The sequence below is a fragment of the Kogia breviceps genome, chromosome 14 (genome assembly GCF_026419965.1).
Source record: "Kogia breviceps isolate mKogBre1 chromosome 14, mKogBre1 haplotype 1, whole genome shotgun sequence".
Lineage (NCBI taxonomy): Eukaryota > Metazoa > Chordata > Mammalia > Artiodactyla > Physeteridae > Kogia > Kogia breviceps.
In genome coordinates, this window is record NC_081323.1 from 17440709 (window position 1) to 17459971 (window position 19263).

Below are 19263 nucleotides of genomic sequence, written 5' to 3' on the forward strand. Positions count from 1 at the left end.
AGGAAGAACTGGGTAGAGATGGTTATCAGTGACAAGTTAGAGCTCCTTGGGAGCCACAGGTTCAGAGATGGATCCTATCGGCCACTACGAAGGATCAGGCTGGGAAGGGAAGAAGGTGCCAGAGTCTCTGGGGAGCTGGGACATCGGATCTTTATCTTCATCTGCAGAGGGCATGGGGCTTTTAAAAAGGGGAGGAGCCACCTTAGCCCACAGTTAGCAACGTCTCAGTTCTGGGGTAGACTGCAGGGGTGGGGTGGGTGGGGTTGGGACATGTGACATGTGTCTCTGCAGAGATAGTAAGCCTGGGTACCACCCCCTGCCAGTGAGCATCCAAAGGAGGGAAGAGAAGCCTGGTCGAGGTGTCAGGAGACCTGGGCTGCCCCTCAAGGGTATCGCCTGGCCCTTCGGCATCAATTCTGTGTCCAGTAGGGGAGGGGAAGCATTGAAGCTGTGGTCCACAAGTTCCTGCTGTCATTGGCTGGGCTGAGGCCAGGCTGAAGGACAGCATCCCAGTCTCTTATGTGACAGCTTGGTGGAATCCCCTGAGGCAGGAGAGAGGACCTGGGCAGATAGCAAGCAGCCTGGAGCTGCCTGCAGGCTGGGGAGGAGCCTAACTCCTGGGCCCCACCCCCCACGTGGGAGGGAGCAACGTGTTGGAAGCACCAGTTCAGCTTGGTTCTTAGCGTCCGTGCCACACTCGGCGCTACCAGATGTGTTCTCACAAAACCTGCCTCATTTTGTCCACTCACCAATCCTCATTTTACAGATAGCAACCCAAAGTTCAGTGCTCTTACTACTTGTTCTAGACCATGCATTCTTAACAAGGGTGCTATTGCCCCCAAGAGGTGAAAATTTGTTCTTGGGGAATGGGTGGTGAAAAAAAATCCTCCTCTTCATATGCATTTCACGCTATACGTAAAGTACCAAAACAGTTATGCAGGTATGTGTAGAGTCCATATACAGCTAGACAACATACCTGTAGAATTAAAATTTCATGGGGAAAATTTTGCTAGTGACTCTTGACTATTAAGCTCTTGATCTATGGCTAATCTGAATCAAGATGTGCAGGAAATGTAAACTACACACCGATTTCAACCAGTAGGAAAACAGAATGTAAAATATCTCATTAATAACGGTGTGTTGAATATATGTTGAGATAATAACATTGTGGATAGCTTAGTTTAAGTGAAATATATTTTGAAAATAAATATCGCCTATTTCTTTAATTTTTTTTTAATTTTAAAGAAATATAAATTATTTCTTAGGAAATATAAAATTACGGATGTGGCTCATATTCTATTTCTAGTGGGCAGTGCTGCTGCAGACAGCCATCTGTTGAGAGGAAGCATCAGGAGTTGCAGCTAGGTTCTCTGGTTCCCTCCCAAGCTGTTTCATAATCCCAAAGCCGCCTTCTCAGAGAAGATCTACCTGCTGTGTGACCCTAGATGTGCCTCTTAACCTCTCTGAGCCTTGGTTTCTCCTGACTGTTTGTAAATAGAAAAGCTCCCTCTGGCTGTAAGGTGCTATTCTAGACCCAGCTGAGAGCCTGGGGTCACCACAGAATAGGAGGTTCCTAATGACCTATCTCACCAGAAATGACAGTTCCATAAATAGCAACGTCACCTGCTGTGTGTCTGCTTCTGGGGAAATACCACATTTGCAAGATTAGAAGAGGAGCTTCTCACCTGAGACCAACAGAAAAGAGTGTTAGAATAAAAGATCATTTTAATGAAAAAGGGAGAAAAACAAAAGCTTTCATCTCTTGTGGGGAGGAGGAGATACAACCAAAAAAAAAAAAAAATAGACTTTCACAAAGCCTTCCCATAATAATAGGGGCTAATAATACATCTTACAAATGCTATTCTACTAGATGGAACTGATGCTCAGATCAGTTCTGAATTAAAGAACATATTGGAGAATATGCCCACCCTTTTTTCCCCCTTTCCTAATGCCTAATTTAGGGGAGGTGGGAGAGAAAAATCAATTCTATTTTAATTTCTTGAGAAAAATCCTGAATGAAGGAAAAATGTGATGGAGTGAAACTTCAGCCTTCAGCCCCGTGCTGACCCAGAATGTGTGATTATGTGATCAGTGGATTTCTCCAAGGAAAGCCTGCGCAAATCTGCCCCCTGCCTTCACCTTCTGACAAGGAGGCCAGAAGTTCCAAGCTGGAAGGAGGAAGGCTCTGGGGGGGCGTGGAAAATTCAGTCAGGTAGCAGCCCACTGGTCTCCCTCCAATCTCCAAATTTACTTCCACCCCAGCTCTCCTTAACTTTGTCATCCCTGTTCCCAGCTCTCTAACCAGGAGCTCCCCCTGTCCTTCCAGACTTCAGGTGTGTCCTCTCACTCCAGCTGACCTTTTGCCAAACAGGTTTCCCCCAGAGTTTCTGGTCTCCCAGACCCTGGAAACAAGACTGGCCACTCATCATGGCACTGAGGCACTTGTCAGAGCACTGAGGTTAGTTAAGCAGGTGGACTCTAGATCCCCACTGCCTGAGTTCCAGGTCTGGCTCTGCTACTTACTACCTGTGAGAACCCTGCAAAATTACTTATTCTCCCCGTGCCTCAGTTTCCTCATCTGTAAAATGGGGAGAATAATGGTACCAGACTCAGAAACTTGTGGTGATTAAATGAGTCATTCGTGGACAGCACTAGGCATGGCTCCTGGCAGAGTTGAATGGCAGTAAGTATTAACTCATATTGTTATTGCATTGAATTTCTACAAGGAAGTGAGAAGCAGAGGGTTGAGCCTTTGACTTCTGACCTGTGGTTCCATGATTCCAGACTAGCCAATCAATGTGACTTAGCAAACATTTATTTTTGTTCTTTCTTTTCTAAAATATTTAATTTTAAAATACTTTTAGACTTACAGAAAAATTGCAGAATTAGTACAGTTCCCACATATGCATCATCCCTTAATGTTAGCATCACACATGGCCACAGTGAAATGTATGAAGCGAGGAAATTAACATTGATGAATATTTTAAACTACAATATGTGAATACTGTAATCTACAGACCTTATTTAAGTTTTACTTTGTTTTCCCACTGATGTCCTATTTCCAATCCAGGATCCTACATTGATTGCAATTATTATTATTATGCCTTCGTTTCCCCCTAGTCTGGGACAGCCCCCCAGTCTTTGTCTTTTGTGAACTTGGCACTTTTGAAGAGTACTGGTCAGCCATTGTGTAGACTGTTCTTTAATTCAGGCTATGCGTTTTTGGCAAAACTACCACATAAAGGATATTCCTTCCTCCAGAGCCTCTTATCGGGAGGCACCTGATGTCCATATTTCTCATTACTAGAGTTGTTAACTTTGATCACTTGGTTAAGAAGGTAGCATGTATTTATTGAGCATATACTATGTTTCCTTTGGGGGCTACAAAAGTGAATAAAATGGTAGCCATGCTCTCAAGAAACTCTCAAGTCTAATGGACAAATGATGTTCTACTTACTATTGCTGTGTAACAAACCACCCCCAAATTTAGTGGCATCAAACAACAACCTTATAATGCTTACAGATTCTGTGGGTCAGGAATTTGAAAAAGCCTGGCTTGTTTCAGCCCCATGACATCTAGGGGCTCAGCCAAGAAGACTCAAACGGCCGGGGGTGACTAGTCAGCTAAGAACTGGAATCATCTGGAGGCTTGCTCACTTACCAGTCTGGTGCCTGGACAGTAGGACTCAAAGACTTGATTCAGCTGGGCCTCTTCATGTGCCCTGTGCTTCCTCACAGCATGGCCATCCCACAGGCTTAAACTTCTTAACACAACAGTTTAGATGCTGTAGATGTGAGCAACCCCTGTGAACAGGTCAGAAGCTGCATAGCCTTTTTTTTTTTTTTTAATAAATTTCTCTCTTTATTTATTTTTGTCTGCATTGGGTCTTCATTGCTGCCCGTGGGCTTTCTCTAGTTGCAGCGAGCAGGGGCAACTCTTGGCTGCAGTGTGCGGGCTTCTTGTTGCGGTGGCTTCTCTTGTTGCAGAGCACGGGCTCTATGTGCGAGGGCTTCAGTAGTTGTGGCACGCAGGCTCAGTAGTTGTGGCTCACAGGCTCAGTAGTTGTGGCGCACGGGCTTAGTTGCTCCATGTCATGTGGGATCTTCCTGGACCAGGGCTCAAACCCGTGTCCCCTGCATTGGCAGGCAGATTCTTAACCACTGCACCACCGGGGAAGTCCTGCATTGCCTTTTATGATCCAGTCTCTGAAGCCATACAGCACCATTTCCTCCACACTCTGTTGGTCAAAGCAGTCACAAGTTCTCCTAGACTCAAGAGGGAGACATAAGTTCTACCCCTTGGTGGGAGGGCTGTCCAGGATGTGTGGCCATTTTTAAAAAGCACCAAAAAATGGGAAAGCACTGAAGGGCCTTTCTGCTTATACAGAGGTGGAAACTCAGACCCCAGAGGACAAGAGCTTCAGCAACTTAGGCCTCGTTAATTATTAAATACATAATTTAACTGAGTCATGGACCCAGCTGCAGGGATGCTTGGTAAGTCCCTCTGTGGGAAGGCAGGCCCAGACAGACCCACTGCAGAGCCTTAGAGCCTGACGGTTGCTGATACCCACAGCCAGTGGTCCCCCTGGCAACTGGTCACATACATGCACAGAGGGCTAAGGGCAAAGTGGCAGCTCTGGGTGGAAAATGCTGGACTTTGGCATCAGAATGACTTCATTTCAAACCCAGCTGTACCACATTCTGAGTTTATTACATTTTCATTATTAATCCTCATTTATTTGCAAACCTCATTTGACTTCTACTCTGTGCCAAGCTGGGTGTTGGCAGTTATAGCAATGAATAAATAGCATCCAGGCCTTGCCCTCATTGAAGGATTTCCCCAGGCTGTCTCTGCTAGAAAGGCCATTGGTGGGGCTGCAGGGTTCCAGGGAGCAGGGTCAAGGGATTATTCAACTTCTCTCTCATCTCCATGCCCAAAGCCAACCAGAGAGGAATTGGTCATGCAATTTAGCAACTTAACCAGGTTAAACTCAGCAGAACAGCAGTCAGCTGAGTGTGAAGTTGGAAGGCAAGCAGCTTACACTTAGAAACCTGAGAAATATTGCAATGCAGAGTAAAAGCAATTGGGAATATCACTAGACAGACTCATTAAGCAAAAAGACTTCTATGAAAATAATAAAATCGTAGCACCCAGGACACCCCAGCACGAGATTAAAAGCTGAAAGGAGGTTTAAGCTTCATATTATTAAACTGCATTATGACAGTTTAGGAAGAAAAAGCTTAGAGCCATCAGAGTTGATGGTGGCCCGGTTGTGGGACTCTGACAGCATCTTTGAAATTCAGAGCAGTTTGAAAGAGTGAAACTGTCAGAATATCCCTCCCCTGTGGGGGAGAGAAGGGGAGAGGAGATGGAGAAGTAGCCCAGTGGTGAGGCTTGGAGGGGCTGAGATGCTAGTAGGGGGGTCATGTATTGACAGAAAGACACCACCTGAAGTCTGCCTGGGATCTGAGGGGCAGGGTGGTGATTTAGGGAAGAGAGTGGGGCGTGCATGGGAAGCACTCAGAACATGTTAATTCTTGTTATTATCACCTACTGGCCAGCCTTTCCGTTTTGGTTGCTGGGTGGTGAATACTAATGACCCTGGGCCAGTTGTATTACAAGCTTGCTTTCTCCTAGTGTTTGATCCCAGAGCCACCAGGAAACCATCTGAAAGCAGAGAACAGGATATTGATTGGAAATCAACAAAAGCCAAGTTGGGAAAACATCTTTCATCCCTGGCGGCCAAGGGAGTCCACACAAGACTAGAGCAAGCTCCCTGCAGGGCGACAGCAGGACTTTTGTACCCAGCAAATTGCAGGCATCATTCCCTGTGCTGGCAGCGCCTGGAAAGGAGCATAGCCCAGGCAGACCCTCCTGGCCTAGCCAGCCCAGCCCACAGTCTGGGCCCCTGACTTTGGAGCTCAGCCTTAGGAACCAGAGAAGCCTGGCAGGGCCCACCCAGGGGTTTGTGCCCCATCCGATAGTTAGTAGAGCACTTTGGCTGGTGAGGTTACAAAATAGATCCTAGTAATGCTATTCTTGGTATGTGGTGGATCTAGGTTTCAGAAAGGTTCTGCAAGGCTAAAATACAATGGTCTCCCCTCCCCGACTCTTCTCATCCCTGAATGTCAGCAGCATCCGAAGGATCAGGCTGGTGGACATTCACAGATCTTCCCCAGTAGTTCCCTGAAAACATTCATCCCGCTTTGGGCCCGGTGCCACGTGTGGGCTCTACCCCATTCCGACATCTCTAGGGACCTTACCCTTCACCAGCCAGAACTCAACAGCTCTCAGATTCACCCCCTTCTCTCCATCCCCTCAGCTTCCAGTCCGAACCAGGCCTTCTTTGTCACCTGTCATCTAGATGAGAGCCAGGCCCTGACTGTTCCCTCCAGTCAGTTCAGAACCCCGTACCCTCGCCAGCGAAGGTGCCTCTGCCAGTTCAACATGCATGAGCATCACACCTGGAGAGCTTGTTAAAGTGCAGTTCCTGGACCCAACCCCAGACATTCTGATCAGTAGGTCTGAGATGGGCCCCTGATCTGCATCTCTAACAAGCTCCTGGGCGATGCTGATGGTATTTTGTCTATAGACCACAATTTTAGTAGCACTGTTCTTAAATACAGGTATGATGCTGTATCCCTCCCGTTGAATGACTCTGTACTGCCCTCAAGATAAAATCCAAGCATTTGAACATTCACATAAAGACTTCCATGACCTGACCTCAATGCAGGACTGTCACAAACTGTCGTATGGGTTGTACACTATACCACCAAGGGGATGAAACCCACTAAGCTAGCTCCTGTATCTGTCAGGAGGACTATGACTTGGCATTAAGAAAGGCATATTTTTTCCTTCTCACAACGGTGCTTTCAGCTCACTGAAGTACAGGGGGCTGGGATTGGGCGGTGGGGGTCAGCATCTGCCTAGAGAAATGCTTTTTTCTTATTTGCACAAAAGCACTCATAGGTCAGTAGCCATCCTGCCCAAGGGCATCTCTCTGGCCTCCTCTTCCTTCACTCTCTGACTCCCATCACTTCCCTCCATCCTCTCTCCCACCCCCTTCAGGTGGCTAACACCTTCACACTCTATGGTGAAGACTTCTGGACCCCAGAAGCCTTCTCTACTAGATGCTCCCAAGAACCGTTTTCCCTTCCTTCAAAGCAGTAATCTACACGTGCCTTTATAACTCATTCCTGTGGTCATGACCATCTCCCGCCCTGGACTGTACGTTTCTGAAGGCTCTCCAGTTCTTAGCACAGGACCAAGAATATCGGTTGTGGATTCTATTCTGCAGGCACAGAGACCTCACAGGTACCAAAACCCAGCATGCCACTTTTTGTTGTGGTTTCTTAAACATTTTATTTTGAAATAATTCTAAATTTACCCGCAAAAAAGTTGCAAAAATAGTACAGGGAGTTCCACACCCTTCACACAACTTCCCCAAATGTTAACATCTTCCCTAGCCGTGGTATGTTTATCGAAACTGAGACTTCACAGGGGCGTCCCTGGTGGCGCAGTGGTTAGGAATCCGCCAGCCAATGCAGGGGACATGGGTTCAAGCCCTGGTCTGGGAGGATCCCACATCGTGGCGAGCATTGCCCTCTGAGGAAGGCGCCATTAAGACCCTCATAAGCCTCAGGGCCCGATTGTACTCTCCTTGGTATGCATCCTGGACTTTATGGTATGAACGTAAAAAAGGAGATGGCCTTTGGCCAAATCGCTCCAGGGACCTGCTCAGTTACTGGGACTCCCTGGTTGTTCCCTAAAGCTAGGAAAAGCAACCCTGGAGGGGAAATTGGTGCCTTTGAGGGAGAAGCCGCGAAGCCAATCAACCAGCTGATGCCGATAAGGCGTGACTAAGCCGAGAAGCCAATCAACCAGCTGATGCCGATAAGGCGTGACTAAGCAAATTCCCTGCTTTAGGGGTATATATACGGCTACGCTTTGTTGTTAAACTTGCCTTGCAACCCTCAGTTGTCTGTGCCCTTCTGATCCCATACCGTGGTGCGTTCAGTTCCCTACCCCCTCCCGTCGATCGTTGCTACACTTTGAGGACCTGCCGTGGCTGGCGGCAAGTGGCGCCTGAACAGGGACCAGATGAGAGGGACATCTGAATCTCGGTAGGTGAATCCCCGGAGTGAAGAGTGAAAGTGTGGCCACATAGTAAAGTTGATAGTAACTCGGGGCAATAGTCAGAAGTAAAATAATATGGGACAAAAAGTATCCAAGGAGCGACCTGAGATTACTGATCAAGAGAAGGAGTTGTCCACCAGTGTTTTCCAGGCTTTCACAGCTAGAAATTATGATGTCTGTCTGCAACATCTTGCCTGCCTACAAGATATAAACAAAGACGATTATAATATAATTTTGAATACGGCAGTAGCTGAGTTTTTCAAAAGTAACCAGACAACAACAGATAGTTTAAGACAGACACTTAACCAGTTGAAGAATCAGGTGCACTCGGCTGTTGAAGAAATGGGTGGATTAGATGATGTTGAAAACAGTATGTTGTATTACAATCAAGCAGTCATCCTGTATCATGTCAGACAGTATACAGAAGCCATATCCGTTGGTGAAAAACTTTATCAGTTCATAGAACCTTTTGAAGAAAAATTTGCCCAAGCAGTGTGTTTTTTGCTCGTAGACCTATATATATTAACCTACCAAGCTGAGAAAGCTTTACATCTTCTTGCTGTTCTAGAAAAAATGATTTCACAGGGCAACAATAACAAAAGTGGAAAGAATGAGACTGGTAATTACAGCAACAAAGATGGGTCTAATCATAAAGCTGAAAGTGGAGCTCTAATAGAAGCTGCAAAGTCAAAGATACTATTTTTGTGTTGAAGTATATGTAGGAGGACAAGGGACTTTACTGGCCGGCCATAGTTTAAAGCTAGTTAAAGCTGTTACAAGTTTGAAGTTTCCCTCCTTTTTTCCTTCTGATTTTCCCCAATCTGATTTTGAATTCTCAAATCTGGTGCACCTTAAATTATAATAATGGTACCATTCTAATTTCTTCAGTTTCTGTTACTAATAATAGTTTGGTTTTTATAAGCATTGGGATTTTGGGAAGTTTGCATTGTCTTATTCTTATCAACCGGTTATTACTTGTGTTACACCTTCATATGCCTTGCTAATAGGAGATTCACAGATTGAGTTTACTTCTGGTTCCTTAGGATATAACTTGTCAGAATTGTATTTTTAGTACTTGCCTTCTGCCTATGAAAGGAACTTTTTCTGTTATGATGTTAAAACAACCTTCCTATGTAATGCTGCCTGTAAATATTTCTGAACCATGGTATCATAGTACTAGCATGCAAGCTTGGCTAGAATTATCTGAAGTTTTAAAAAGACCTAAATGATTCATTGGAATATTAATATGTAGCATATTAGCCTTAGCCGCTTTAACAGCCACAGCCGCTACCACCGGTTTAGCATTAAGTAAAACTGTACAACAAGCACATTATGTTAATCAATTGTCTAAAAATACCAGTATTGCATTAGCATTACAAAGTCATATTGATACTCAACTAAAAACTGAGGTTGATGAGTTAAAAAATGCTCTCATAGGTTTAGGAGACCAAATTATGGCTTTAAAATTGAAAATGCGTTTGATTTGCCGTGCTAAATATACTTGGATTTGTGTGACTCAACACGCTTATAATGAAACTGACTGGGATTGGAACAAAGTAAAAATGCACTTCTTAAGTGTATGGACTGATGGACACATTAGTTTGGACATACAAAAACTTAATGCGGAAATAACAAGCAATTCAAGAAGCTCATCTACAAGAAGAGGGGCCCCAACAATTAATTCAAGGACTCTTGGATCAGCTTCAATCGTTAAACCCAATGCATTGGTTTCAAAATGGACTCACAGGATTGATTACCGTGGGGTCATGTGTATTGTTGATGTTAATTGCATTACCTTGTTTATTACGCTTTATTGTTGGCCGTCTTGCTGCTCTTCGTCAGGAGGTGTATGGGTTGAAATTGCATTATCAAGCTTTAAAAAATAAAAGAGGGGGAAATGTGGCGAGCATTGCCCTCTGAGGAAGGCGCCATTAAGACCCTCATAAGCCTCAGGGCCCGATTGTACTCTCCTTGGTATGCATCCTGGACTTTATGGTATGAACGTTAAAAAGGAGATGGCCTTTGGCCAAATCGCTCCAGGGACCTGCTCAGTTACTGGGAGTCCCTGGTTGTTCCCTAAAGCTAGGAAAAGCAACCCTGGAGGGGAAATTGGTGCCTTTGAGGGAGAAGCCGCGAAGCCAATCAACCAGCTGATGCCGATAAGGCGTGACTAAGCAAATTCCCTGCTTTAGGGGTGTATATATATGGCTATGCTTTGTTATTAAACTTGCCTTGCAACCATCAGTTGCTTGTGCCCTTCTGATGCCATACCTTGGTGCGTTCAGTTCCCTACCCCCTCCCGTCGATCGTTGCTACACTTTGAGGACCCGCCGCAGCTGGCGGCACCACGTGCTGCGGAGCAACTAAGCCCGTGCGTCACAACTACTGAGCCTGCATGCCACAACTACTGAAGCCCACGTGCCTAGAGCCCCTGCTCCGCAACAAGGAGAAGTCACCACAATGAGAAGTCCGCACACTACAACGAAGAGTAGCCCCCACTCGCCACAACTAGAGAAAGCCCTCGCTCAGCAACGAAGACCCAATGCAGCCAAAATTAAATTAATTAATTAAAACAAAAAACAAAAAATGAGACTTCACATCTGTGCATTACTATTGACTGAACTCCAGACTTCCCCCCCGCCCCCAGATTTCCCAAGCTTTTCCCTAGGTGTTTTTTTCTCCTTCTAGGTTCCCACATACCACTTAGCTGTCGTGTCTCCTTATTTTCCTCAAATCTATGACAGTTTCTCGGGCTTTTCTTGTCTTTATGACTCTGACATTTTTTTAAGAGTGATGACCATTACTCAGTCTGGGCTAGTCTGATATTGTCTCATGAATGGACGGAGGTTCTGGGAAAGAAGACCACAGATGATATGTATGCTTCTCATCACATACCAGGGAGCCCTTGATCTCAACGTGACTTGTCACTGGCAACATTTACCTTGATCCCTTGGTTAAGCCCTTGTCTGCCAGACCTCTTCGCTTTAAAGCTACATTTTTCCCTTTTCCAACGTAAGTCACTAGCTCCAGCCCACACTCAAGGAGAGAGAAATTAGGCTCCACCTTGTGCGAGGATGGTTATCAAAGAACTTGTGGTCTTATTACATTTGGGGAGAGATAATGTTATGCAAATATTCCATTTCTCCTTCATTTCACCCACCAACTTTAGCATTCATTAGTGAATCCTGCCTTCAGCAACTATCACTGTGATATGCCCATGGTGAGTTTCCAGTTCCTTCCAGCATGCTGTTCTAGGATACTTTTCCTTGGCATGTGCCATATTTCATAGTTCTTCTGCTTAATCGCCTTCATGCTTTAGGGCTCAGATCCAGCATTCTCAGCCCTGGCTGCCCAATCAAATCTCCTGGAGAACTTTAAAAATGTACTGATAAAAAAAAATAATATACTGATGTCCAGGTCTTTGTAGCCAAAACGTTCGATTCAATTAGTGTGGAGTGGGTGCAGGCATTGGTACTTTTTAAAAGGTCTTCAGGGCATATGCTTTGGAGTCCAGGCTGAGGACCGCTAGCCTAGCCCAGTGCTCTTGCAGCTTCTCTGGGATGCTGTCCTCACTCTCTCTGGCAGAAGCAGTTACTCCCAGATTTGTGTTCCCAAAGGCTTTGGTTACCTGCAGTATCTACCAATGCCTCTGTTGGTTCCCAAAGTCAGGAACTGGGTCTTCTTCACCAGTGTTTCTCAAGAGCTCAGAATAGAGTCCAGCACAGAATTGGTTCTTGGTGAACATCTGTTGATGGAGAGAGTGGCTCAATCACAATGGAAGCAAAAGCAGTAGTTGTCTGTGCACAGAAGTGGCAAGTCCCTGCACTCCCTCACTGGCTCAACAGTGTTAGAAACCCAGGAACAGCAATAGGTGTGTTGGTCATAATCATTTTTCTGCTGTCATTCTAGTCCTCACTCTCTAGGAAATACAAGGGCCCCATGGCCAAGAAGTCACTGACGTGTACATTGCAGCCATCTGTGCATTCACACTGTTCTTCAGAAGGAAACATGTTCACATTTTATCTTTACATGGTCAGCGAACCAAAGCATCAACACTACACTTCTAACAAGAGGAGATTACCTTGAACTGGTCTCCTTTTATACATTTGCCTTGGAAGTCAAGAAGATGGAAAAGACCATGCCTGTAAACACTTCTACAATAGGTAAAAAAAAAAAAAAAAAAAAAGAGGGACAAAAGATTTTAACCAGTTGTTCTGAGTTTTAAAAAAATTAACCTTTATCCATTGAACTGACCAAGTCCATCTATTTTACCTGTAGCCTTGTTAAAACTCTGCTATCTTGAGACTTCCAGAAAATGGACTGGAAACCATTTGGAGAAAGTCAGGAGCAGGTGGAATGGATAACATAGGGTACTGAACCCTCCCTTCCCCCAAAAGGTTTAGGATGAAGACACCACGTGTATAGTAGCAAGAGGAGAGGATGCTAAGCTATAGGGGGTGCTTCTGGAGCTTCAAGCTGTAGGTGGGCAGATCTTGACCCAGTTTATGCTATCAACACTGACAATTGATGCCATTGTGGGTTTCCTCAATATGGGTTCATCTGTTGGGGCATGAGCTCTTTGAATAGCAATCCCTGTGTTTCCAGAGCATCCCTGTGTTTCCAAATAGACTTATCCAGGTTCTTGCTGCATGGTGGTACCCACAGTGGTGAAACCGAGGCATCAGAGAACACTTCATGAATGGTGGGTCACCATCTGTCCTTGCAGCAAGCGGCCTGATCGCACGCAGAGCTGTCCTCACCTTGGCTCGCACTTTGACCACGTCACCTCTCTTGGCCTCAGTTTCCTCAGCTGAGGAATGGAAATAACCATAAAGAATCCACACCATTTTTTTTTTTTAAGGATTAAATGAGATGATTTTTATGTGAGTCCCTCTTCACAGTGCCTGGCACAGAGTAAGTGCTCCCAAATTGTGTTTTCTCCATGACTGCATCTTCTGACAACCTGCTTCTGAGTCCTGGCCACTTCCCTCAGCTCTACTTTATCTCATATCTTCCCTTAACCACCATCCACCATCTCATCCTCAGGCCCAGAAACTTGTCAACTGCTCTCTTTGAACGTGGAACCTCGGGGGTCTAACCCTGTACCTGGCCCAGTGCCTGGAGCACAGCCTGGCTCAGTCTAAGCACGTTCAATCTGCAGGCAAAGCCCTTCCTGATGGGCTCTTTGAGGAAATTGTTTTCTGTTCTCCCCGCCTGTCTTGCCCCCTCCTCATCAGCCCACGGTGGAAGGGCTGCCTGTTCTTCCCAAGATTTTCCCTGGTCCATGGCAGCTGGAGCCTTGATGCACAGGCTAAAGTCACTCATGGACTCCCCCCCTAGGGACTTACTTCTGAACAAAGGGGCCGCCTTCCAGGAGTAAAGAAGCTGTAGGTCATTCTGCAATGTAAATCAAAACAGAAACTGGAATTAAAAGGAGTATTTTACCCTTCAAGAGCCCAAGACTCTGGGAGGTTAAGCAAATTGCTCAAGCCACATAACCTGGTTTGATCATTCATTCATTTATCCAAGGGGAAAAATGCGGAGCAAAAACCACATAAGACCTTTGCTCTCTTAGAGCTTAAAGTCTAGTCCAGGGCTCAGCAGACTCTTTCTATACAGGGTCAGAGAGTAAATATGTTAGACTCTGTGGGCTGTGGAGTTACAACTACCTAATTCTGCCTTTGTAGTGTGTCAGCAGCTATCACAGACAGCACAGAAATAATGGTGGGGCTGTGTTCTGGTCAGATTTTATTTACAAAAACAGACGATGAGCCAAATCTGGCTTTCAGGCTTTACTTTTTGGACTCCTGGGCTGATGGAAAAGGAACTCGTCAATGAAATAATTTCATGGTTCAGTATAAAAGTAGTGGTTCAAAGGAGAGCCATGTGACTCTGGGAACATAAAATAGGAGGACCTGGAAGTCAGGGGAGGTGCTCATGAAAAGTGTCATTTTACTTGAGATCTGAGGATGAGGAGTCATTAACAAGGTGAAGGGAAGGAAAAAAGTATCTGAGCTGGCAGAATAGCTGGTGCAAAAGCCCTGTGGCAGAAGGGACCATGGCTCTTTTCAGACACTGAAATAAGGCATGGAATGCAAGATAGAAGGGCAGGAGGGGACTTCCCTGGTGGTCCAGTGGATAAGCCTCCACGCTCCCAATACAGGGGGCCTGGGTTCCATCCCTGGTCAGGGAACTAGATTCCACATGCATACTGCAACTAAGAGTCCGCATGCCACGACTAAGACCTGTCTCAGCCAAAATAAATAAATAATAATTTTTTAAAAAAAGACAGAAGGGCAGGAGAGGCCAGCTCATGCAGTGAGGTGATGGAGAACCACAGGGTAAGGGTGTGGTCCTAATCCCGAAAGCTATGGGAAAGCATTGCTCTTTTGATTCCAAGGGGTGATTGGATTCTTGTTCTGAAGTGCTCACTCTGGCTTGTGGCTGGGAATCCCACTGAGAGCGACTAGGAGAGACTGGGGTGTCTCTGAGCACTTCATTGCAGCCAGAGCCCCATCCCTGGAGCCCAGGGCTGATAGGCAGCTCAGCACTTTTCCCCCCTACTACCTCCTCCTTTTATGTTTGCTATTCTAACAAATCTTCCTCTCTCTCCACTTCCAAATGAAGAGACACATTGCAGGATGCATTTTACGGTCCCAGCTCCATCCCATTCAATTTTTCTCACCTTCCTTCTTTCCCTCCCCAGCCCGATCCCTCACTACCTTCGTAAAACTTGAAAGTTAAATTTTTCAAAGACTGTTTCTGACAAAGCAATGGGAATTAGATTTGGTGAAGCCCTTCATAAAAAATTGAAGACACGCTATATTAACATACATTGATTTATTCATAGTGTTTCATTACAAGTAAGTGAGGATCCTGTAATAGCAGGAAAGGTTAGGAGAGCAGGGAGGCACAGTATATTATATTGACAGCTAGGTGGAAATTGAGTCGCTTCTGGATTGAATTTGGAGCACAGAAAAGGAATTGGCTAGTAAATAAGGCATGAATTTTACCACCCATTGTCTGTATATCAATGTGGTTGCCATCAGCCCTGGCAGGGGACGGGGGCACAATTTGCAAAGGATGCTCCAGCACGACTTCTTCCCTGGTGGCCTGGGTTAGCAGACACAGGCAGAGCTCTCCAAACATCTGCGTTCTTCTGCCACTGGGGAAAACTGGAATCCAGCTGCACGCAGCTCTCCTGTTTGCTCACCACTATCCAGTCAACACTGGACTTTTCTTGGTCCTCCCAAGCCTTTTCCCACCCGAGGTCTTTGCCTGGTTAGTTCCCTCTGCCTAGAATCTAGAGCGTTCCTTCCTCTACTCTGACTCTGTATCCCCCCAGATATTAGCTCAGTTCTCCCCTGAGATGCCTCCCTGAGCACTTCGCCTTAGTTTGGCATTTCTCAGAAGCAGAGCCTGAGACAAGGATTTGAGCACGAGCAGATTATTAAGTGTGGGAAATACTAGGGGGTGGGGAAGGGAAAGAAAGTAGCCAACGATGGGTGTGTTTTCCAATCAACTACCTATGGAGGCAAGTGGAGTGGCATCCCTCAGGGAAATCCCAGGCATGCTGCAGGGGTATCCCAAGAGGAGCCGTGGAATGTATTTATCAACTCCCATTAATCCAGTCTCTGGGGGTGTGAATTAACCAGCACTTCCTTTGAGTACCCAGGGAAAAAGCCCTCAAACAAAGAGAGGCAGATGTTTGCAGTGCTTGCCTTTGAGAAGGCCTGGAGTAGGCGGGGTGACCGGCCCCCCCACCCACCCAGGGATCTGCTAGATGGGTGCCCCCGCCAGCTCTGCTAGCACAATGGCCAATTCCTTCAGTTCTGTACATTTCTCCTCCTGGGCTCGCTGCGCTTCAGACAAAGTCTGGCCTCTGTCCTCGACATGTGACATCAGTTGCTACACTGCACTGCTCCTGCTCCATAGGGGAGAGAGAAGTTACTGCTTTCTCCAGAACATTTGGTGCCCTAGCCAGAAACAGCCAACTGCTTATTTTTGAAGTAAAGTTGGTATATTACCTTTTCTGCCTGGATTTGGCCTTCCTGACAAGCATGGGACATTTCCTGACAAAAGACAAAGTGATGCGAGGTGTCTGTGTAGTTGACTTACCTCGTTCTGGAGCAGAAGACCTTGAGGACAGGGCCTAGCTTGTGTTCATTGCGTTCATTTGCTAGAGCGTGGGAGCACACAGTGCAGGTCCTGGAATCGTACAGGAGTATGCGGGGGATGGTTGTGGAGGAGCAAATGAGTGAATGAATGAATGAAACCCAACAGATCTGGGTTTAGTCTTGGGTTAGTGATAGGACACCAAATAACCATGACAGTGCCTGATCTATGGCTGCATGCGACAGCTGCATGAATCTCACACAGGACATTGAGAGAACGAAGCCGACCCTAAAGAGTACACTCTGTATGATTCCATTTATATAAAGTTCAAAGCCAGGCAGAGCTAGTCTATGCTGTTAGAAATCAGGGTAGAGGGTATCCGTGCTGGGGCGAGGAGGGAAAGGATTGGAAGGGGGCATGAGGGGAAAATCTCGGGTCTGGTAATGTTGTGTCTCTTGATTGGGTGTGGTTAGATGGTCCTGTCCAGTTAGTAAAAATTCATTGAGCTGTATAATTTTCTGTATATATATATATTATACTCTAATAAGACACTTTTAATAGAACAAACTAGATAAACAAAAAACCCCTGAGTTTGCCTCTTTAACAACTGTGCAATTTAGAAATGTGCCTCTCAGAGTGTGATCCTTGGGGGCCAGTGCCAGGGATGCCAGCTGTTTTGTTACGTTCACAGCAGGATAAGTGCAGAAGTTGACAGTGAGCATCTAGAAACTTTTGAGGGCCTAGACATTGCTGTGACACCCGTATGTGCAGTCAGTGGACACGTCTCCTTGCCCATCATGTAGAACAGTTTGGTTATTGCCAGACTCACATGATGAGTCATGTGTGTTGTGGTCTTTGGATCATTATAGGTCTGCAGTGGACTGGGAAACAGAACTGGGTCTTCAGCATAGATATTTCGAAAAGCGCTGGTTTAGTACACATTGTGGCCAGTTGAGCCTCAGTTTCTCCAGCATTAAAATGAGAATAAATAGGCTGACATCAGCAAGGTTTTAGGGAAGACAGACTAGATAATGCACAAGAGGGCACCAGAGAGCACCACGTGGAGTAGGGGGGTGCATGAGCTGCATTTTTTTTTTTTTTTTTTTTTTTTTTTTTTTTGCGGTATGCGGGTCTCTCACCGCTGTGGCCTCTCCCGTTGCGGAGCACAGGCTCCGGACACACAGGCTCAGGGGCCCAGCCGCTCCGCGGCATGTGGGATCTTCCCGGACCGGGGCACGAACCCGTGTCCCCCGCATCGGCAGGCGGACTCCCAACCACTGCGCCACCAGGGAAGCCCTTGAGCTGCATTTTTAACTAAACCTTCCAGATCATTCTTATCAGGATGCTACACTTGGACACTGCTCTGTGGCCACATTGTCCAATGTGGTGGCCAGTAGCCACACGGGACCCCTGTGCTTTTGAAATGTGGCTTGTCCAAATGGAGATGCACCATATGGTCAAATATATACTTGATTTCTAAGACCTAATACAAATAAAAGAATATAAAATATTTCATTAATTTTTTTTTGTGGATTGCAGGTTGAAATGATAACATTTTACATCTACTGGGTTTAACAAAATGTATTACTAAAATTTATTTTACTTTATGTTCTTACTTTTTTTCCTTTAATGTGACTATTAGAAAATTGAAAATTATGTATGTGGCTTAAATTGTGTTTCTGTTGGATAGCAATGCTCCAGAGCATCAGCCATGGAATATTGGGAGGCTGGGATCATCTGTAAGGTGGATGCTAAATAACAGCAGAAGTGCTGACCGAGCTCACATGCCTTCTGCTTTCCTCCCCCGATGTTCCTCCATATGGACTCCACCCAGCTTCCTGGGTGAGGCACTGATATGTTTGTTTGCTGCTTCCTTGTACAGATCAACTACAAGGCCGTGGGTTCATTGGACCCGAGTGCCGACCTCTCCAGCCAGAGGGGCAAAGTGTTCAAGCTTCGGAATGAAACCCACCACCTCTTTGTGGGTCTGTACCCTGGGACCACCTACTCCTTCACCATCAAGGCCAGCACAGCAAAGGGCTTTGGGCCCCCTGTTACCACCAGGATCGCCACCAAAATTTCAGGTATCTGTCCTAGAAGGGGGAAGGGAAGAAAGGTGGTGGTGGTAGTTTTTTCCATTCCTAATATTCCTGGGAATGAAAAAGGGCAGAGCCAACCGTCACCATGTGACTTTGGAGCAACCAGGACAGTGCAGTCCGTGTGTGTCACTGCTGTAATCTCATGAAGAAAAACCTAATCCATGAACTTCCTAAAGTATCAAAAATATGTCTATTAGACTAGACCAGAGGGAATGCTGAGTGATTCACCAAATACTTTATCTAGCACACAGTTGCCTTAAATAGTACATTTTCCCCATACAAATTGGTTTGTAAAAATGTGACTGATTTTCAGAAGTATTCCTTTTGGCAGTGCAGGGCACAGCACAGGTTCTCATGAAACGTCTGATGAATGAATGAACAAACAATGAGTGAATGACTGTTACAGAGCCATAGCAGTCCAGGTTGTCACCTGCCGTCACCAGTAGGGTGCCCTCCCCCACCAGACAGCATCAAAGCATAATTATCTCAGACCCCTTTTTTACAATTTACATTTTTTCAGAATATTTTGCATAGATACAGACCCACCGTGTGTGTTTTGTAGCTTAATGTTTCCACTTATCCTTAAACCATAAGCACCTTCCATGTTGCTACATTGCTTTCATTATAATGTTCTGTCAAGTGGATGGACGTAATTTAATTAAACATTCCCCTGTGGTTGGATATATTTGGTGCTTCCATGTTTCTATAAAATAATGCTTCAACAAACATGTTACAGAATAAAGTTTAATTTCTTGGCTTGGATTATGACTTTAGGATTAAATTCCAGGAATTGAAATACTGAATTAAAACCGATGTGGGTTTAATAGCTCTTAATACAAATGGCTAAATTACCTTCCCAAGGGATTAGGTTTAGTTACACTTCTATCAGAGGGGAAGGTCTGGGGAAGAAAA

General features: G+C 45.6%; 1 protein-coding gene across 27 annotated transcripts in view; it reads left to right on the plus strand.

The window, feature by feature from the left end:
- PTPRT (protein tyrosine phosphatase receptor type T) overlaps window positions 1–19263 on the plus strand; it is a 1303183-nt gene that overhangs the window by 1004375 nt on the left and 279545 nt on the right. For all 27 annotated transcript variants that reach the window (XM_067013228.1, XM_067013229.1, XM_067013240.1 and 24 more), the window contains one exon: window positions 18135–18336. In XM_067013228.1, coding sequence (XP_066869329.1) covers window positions 18135–18336 — 202 coding nt within the window. The remainder of the gene's footprint in view (window positions 1–18134; window positions 18337–19263) is intronic.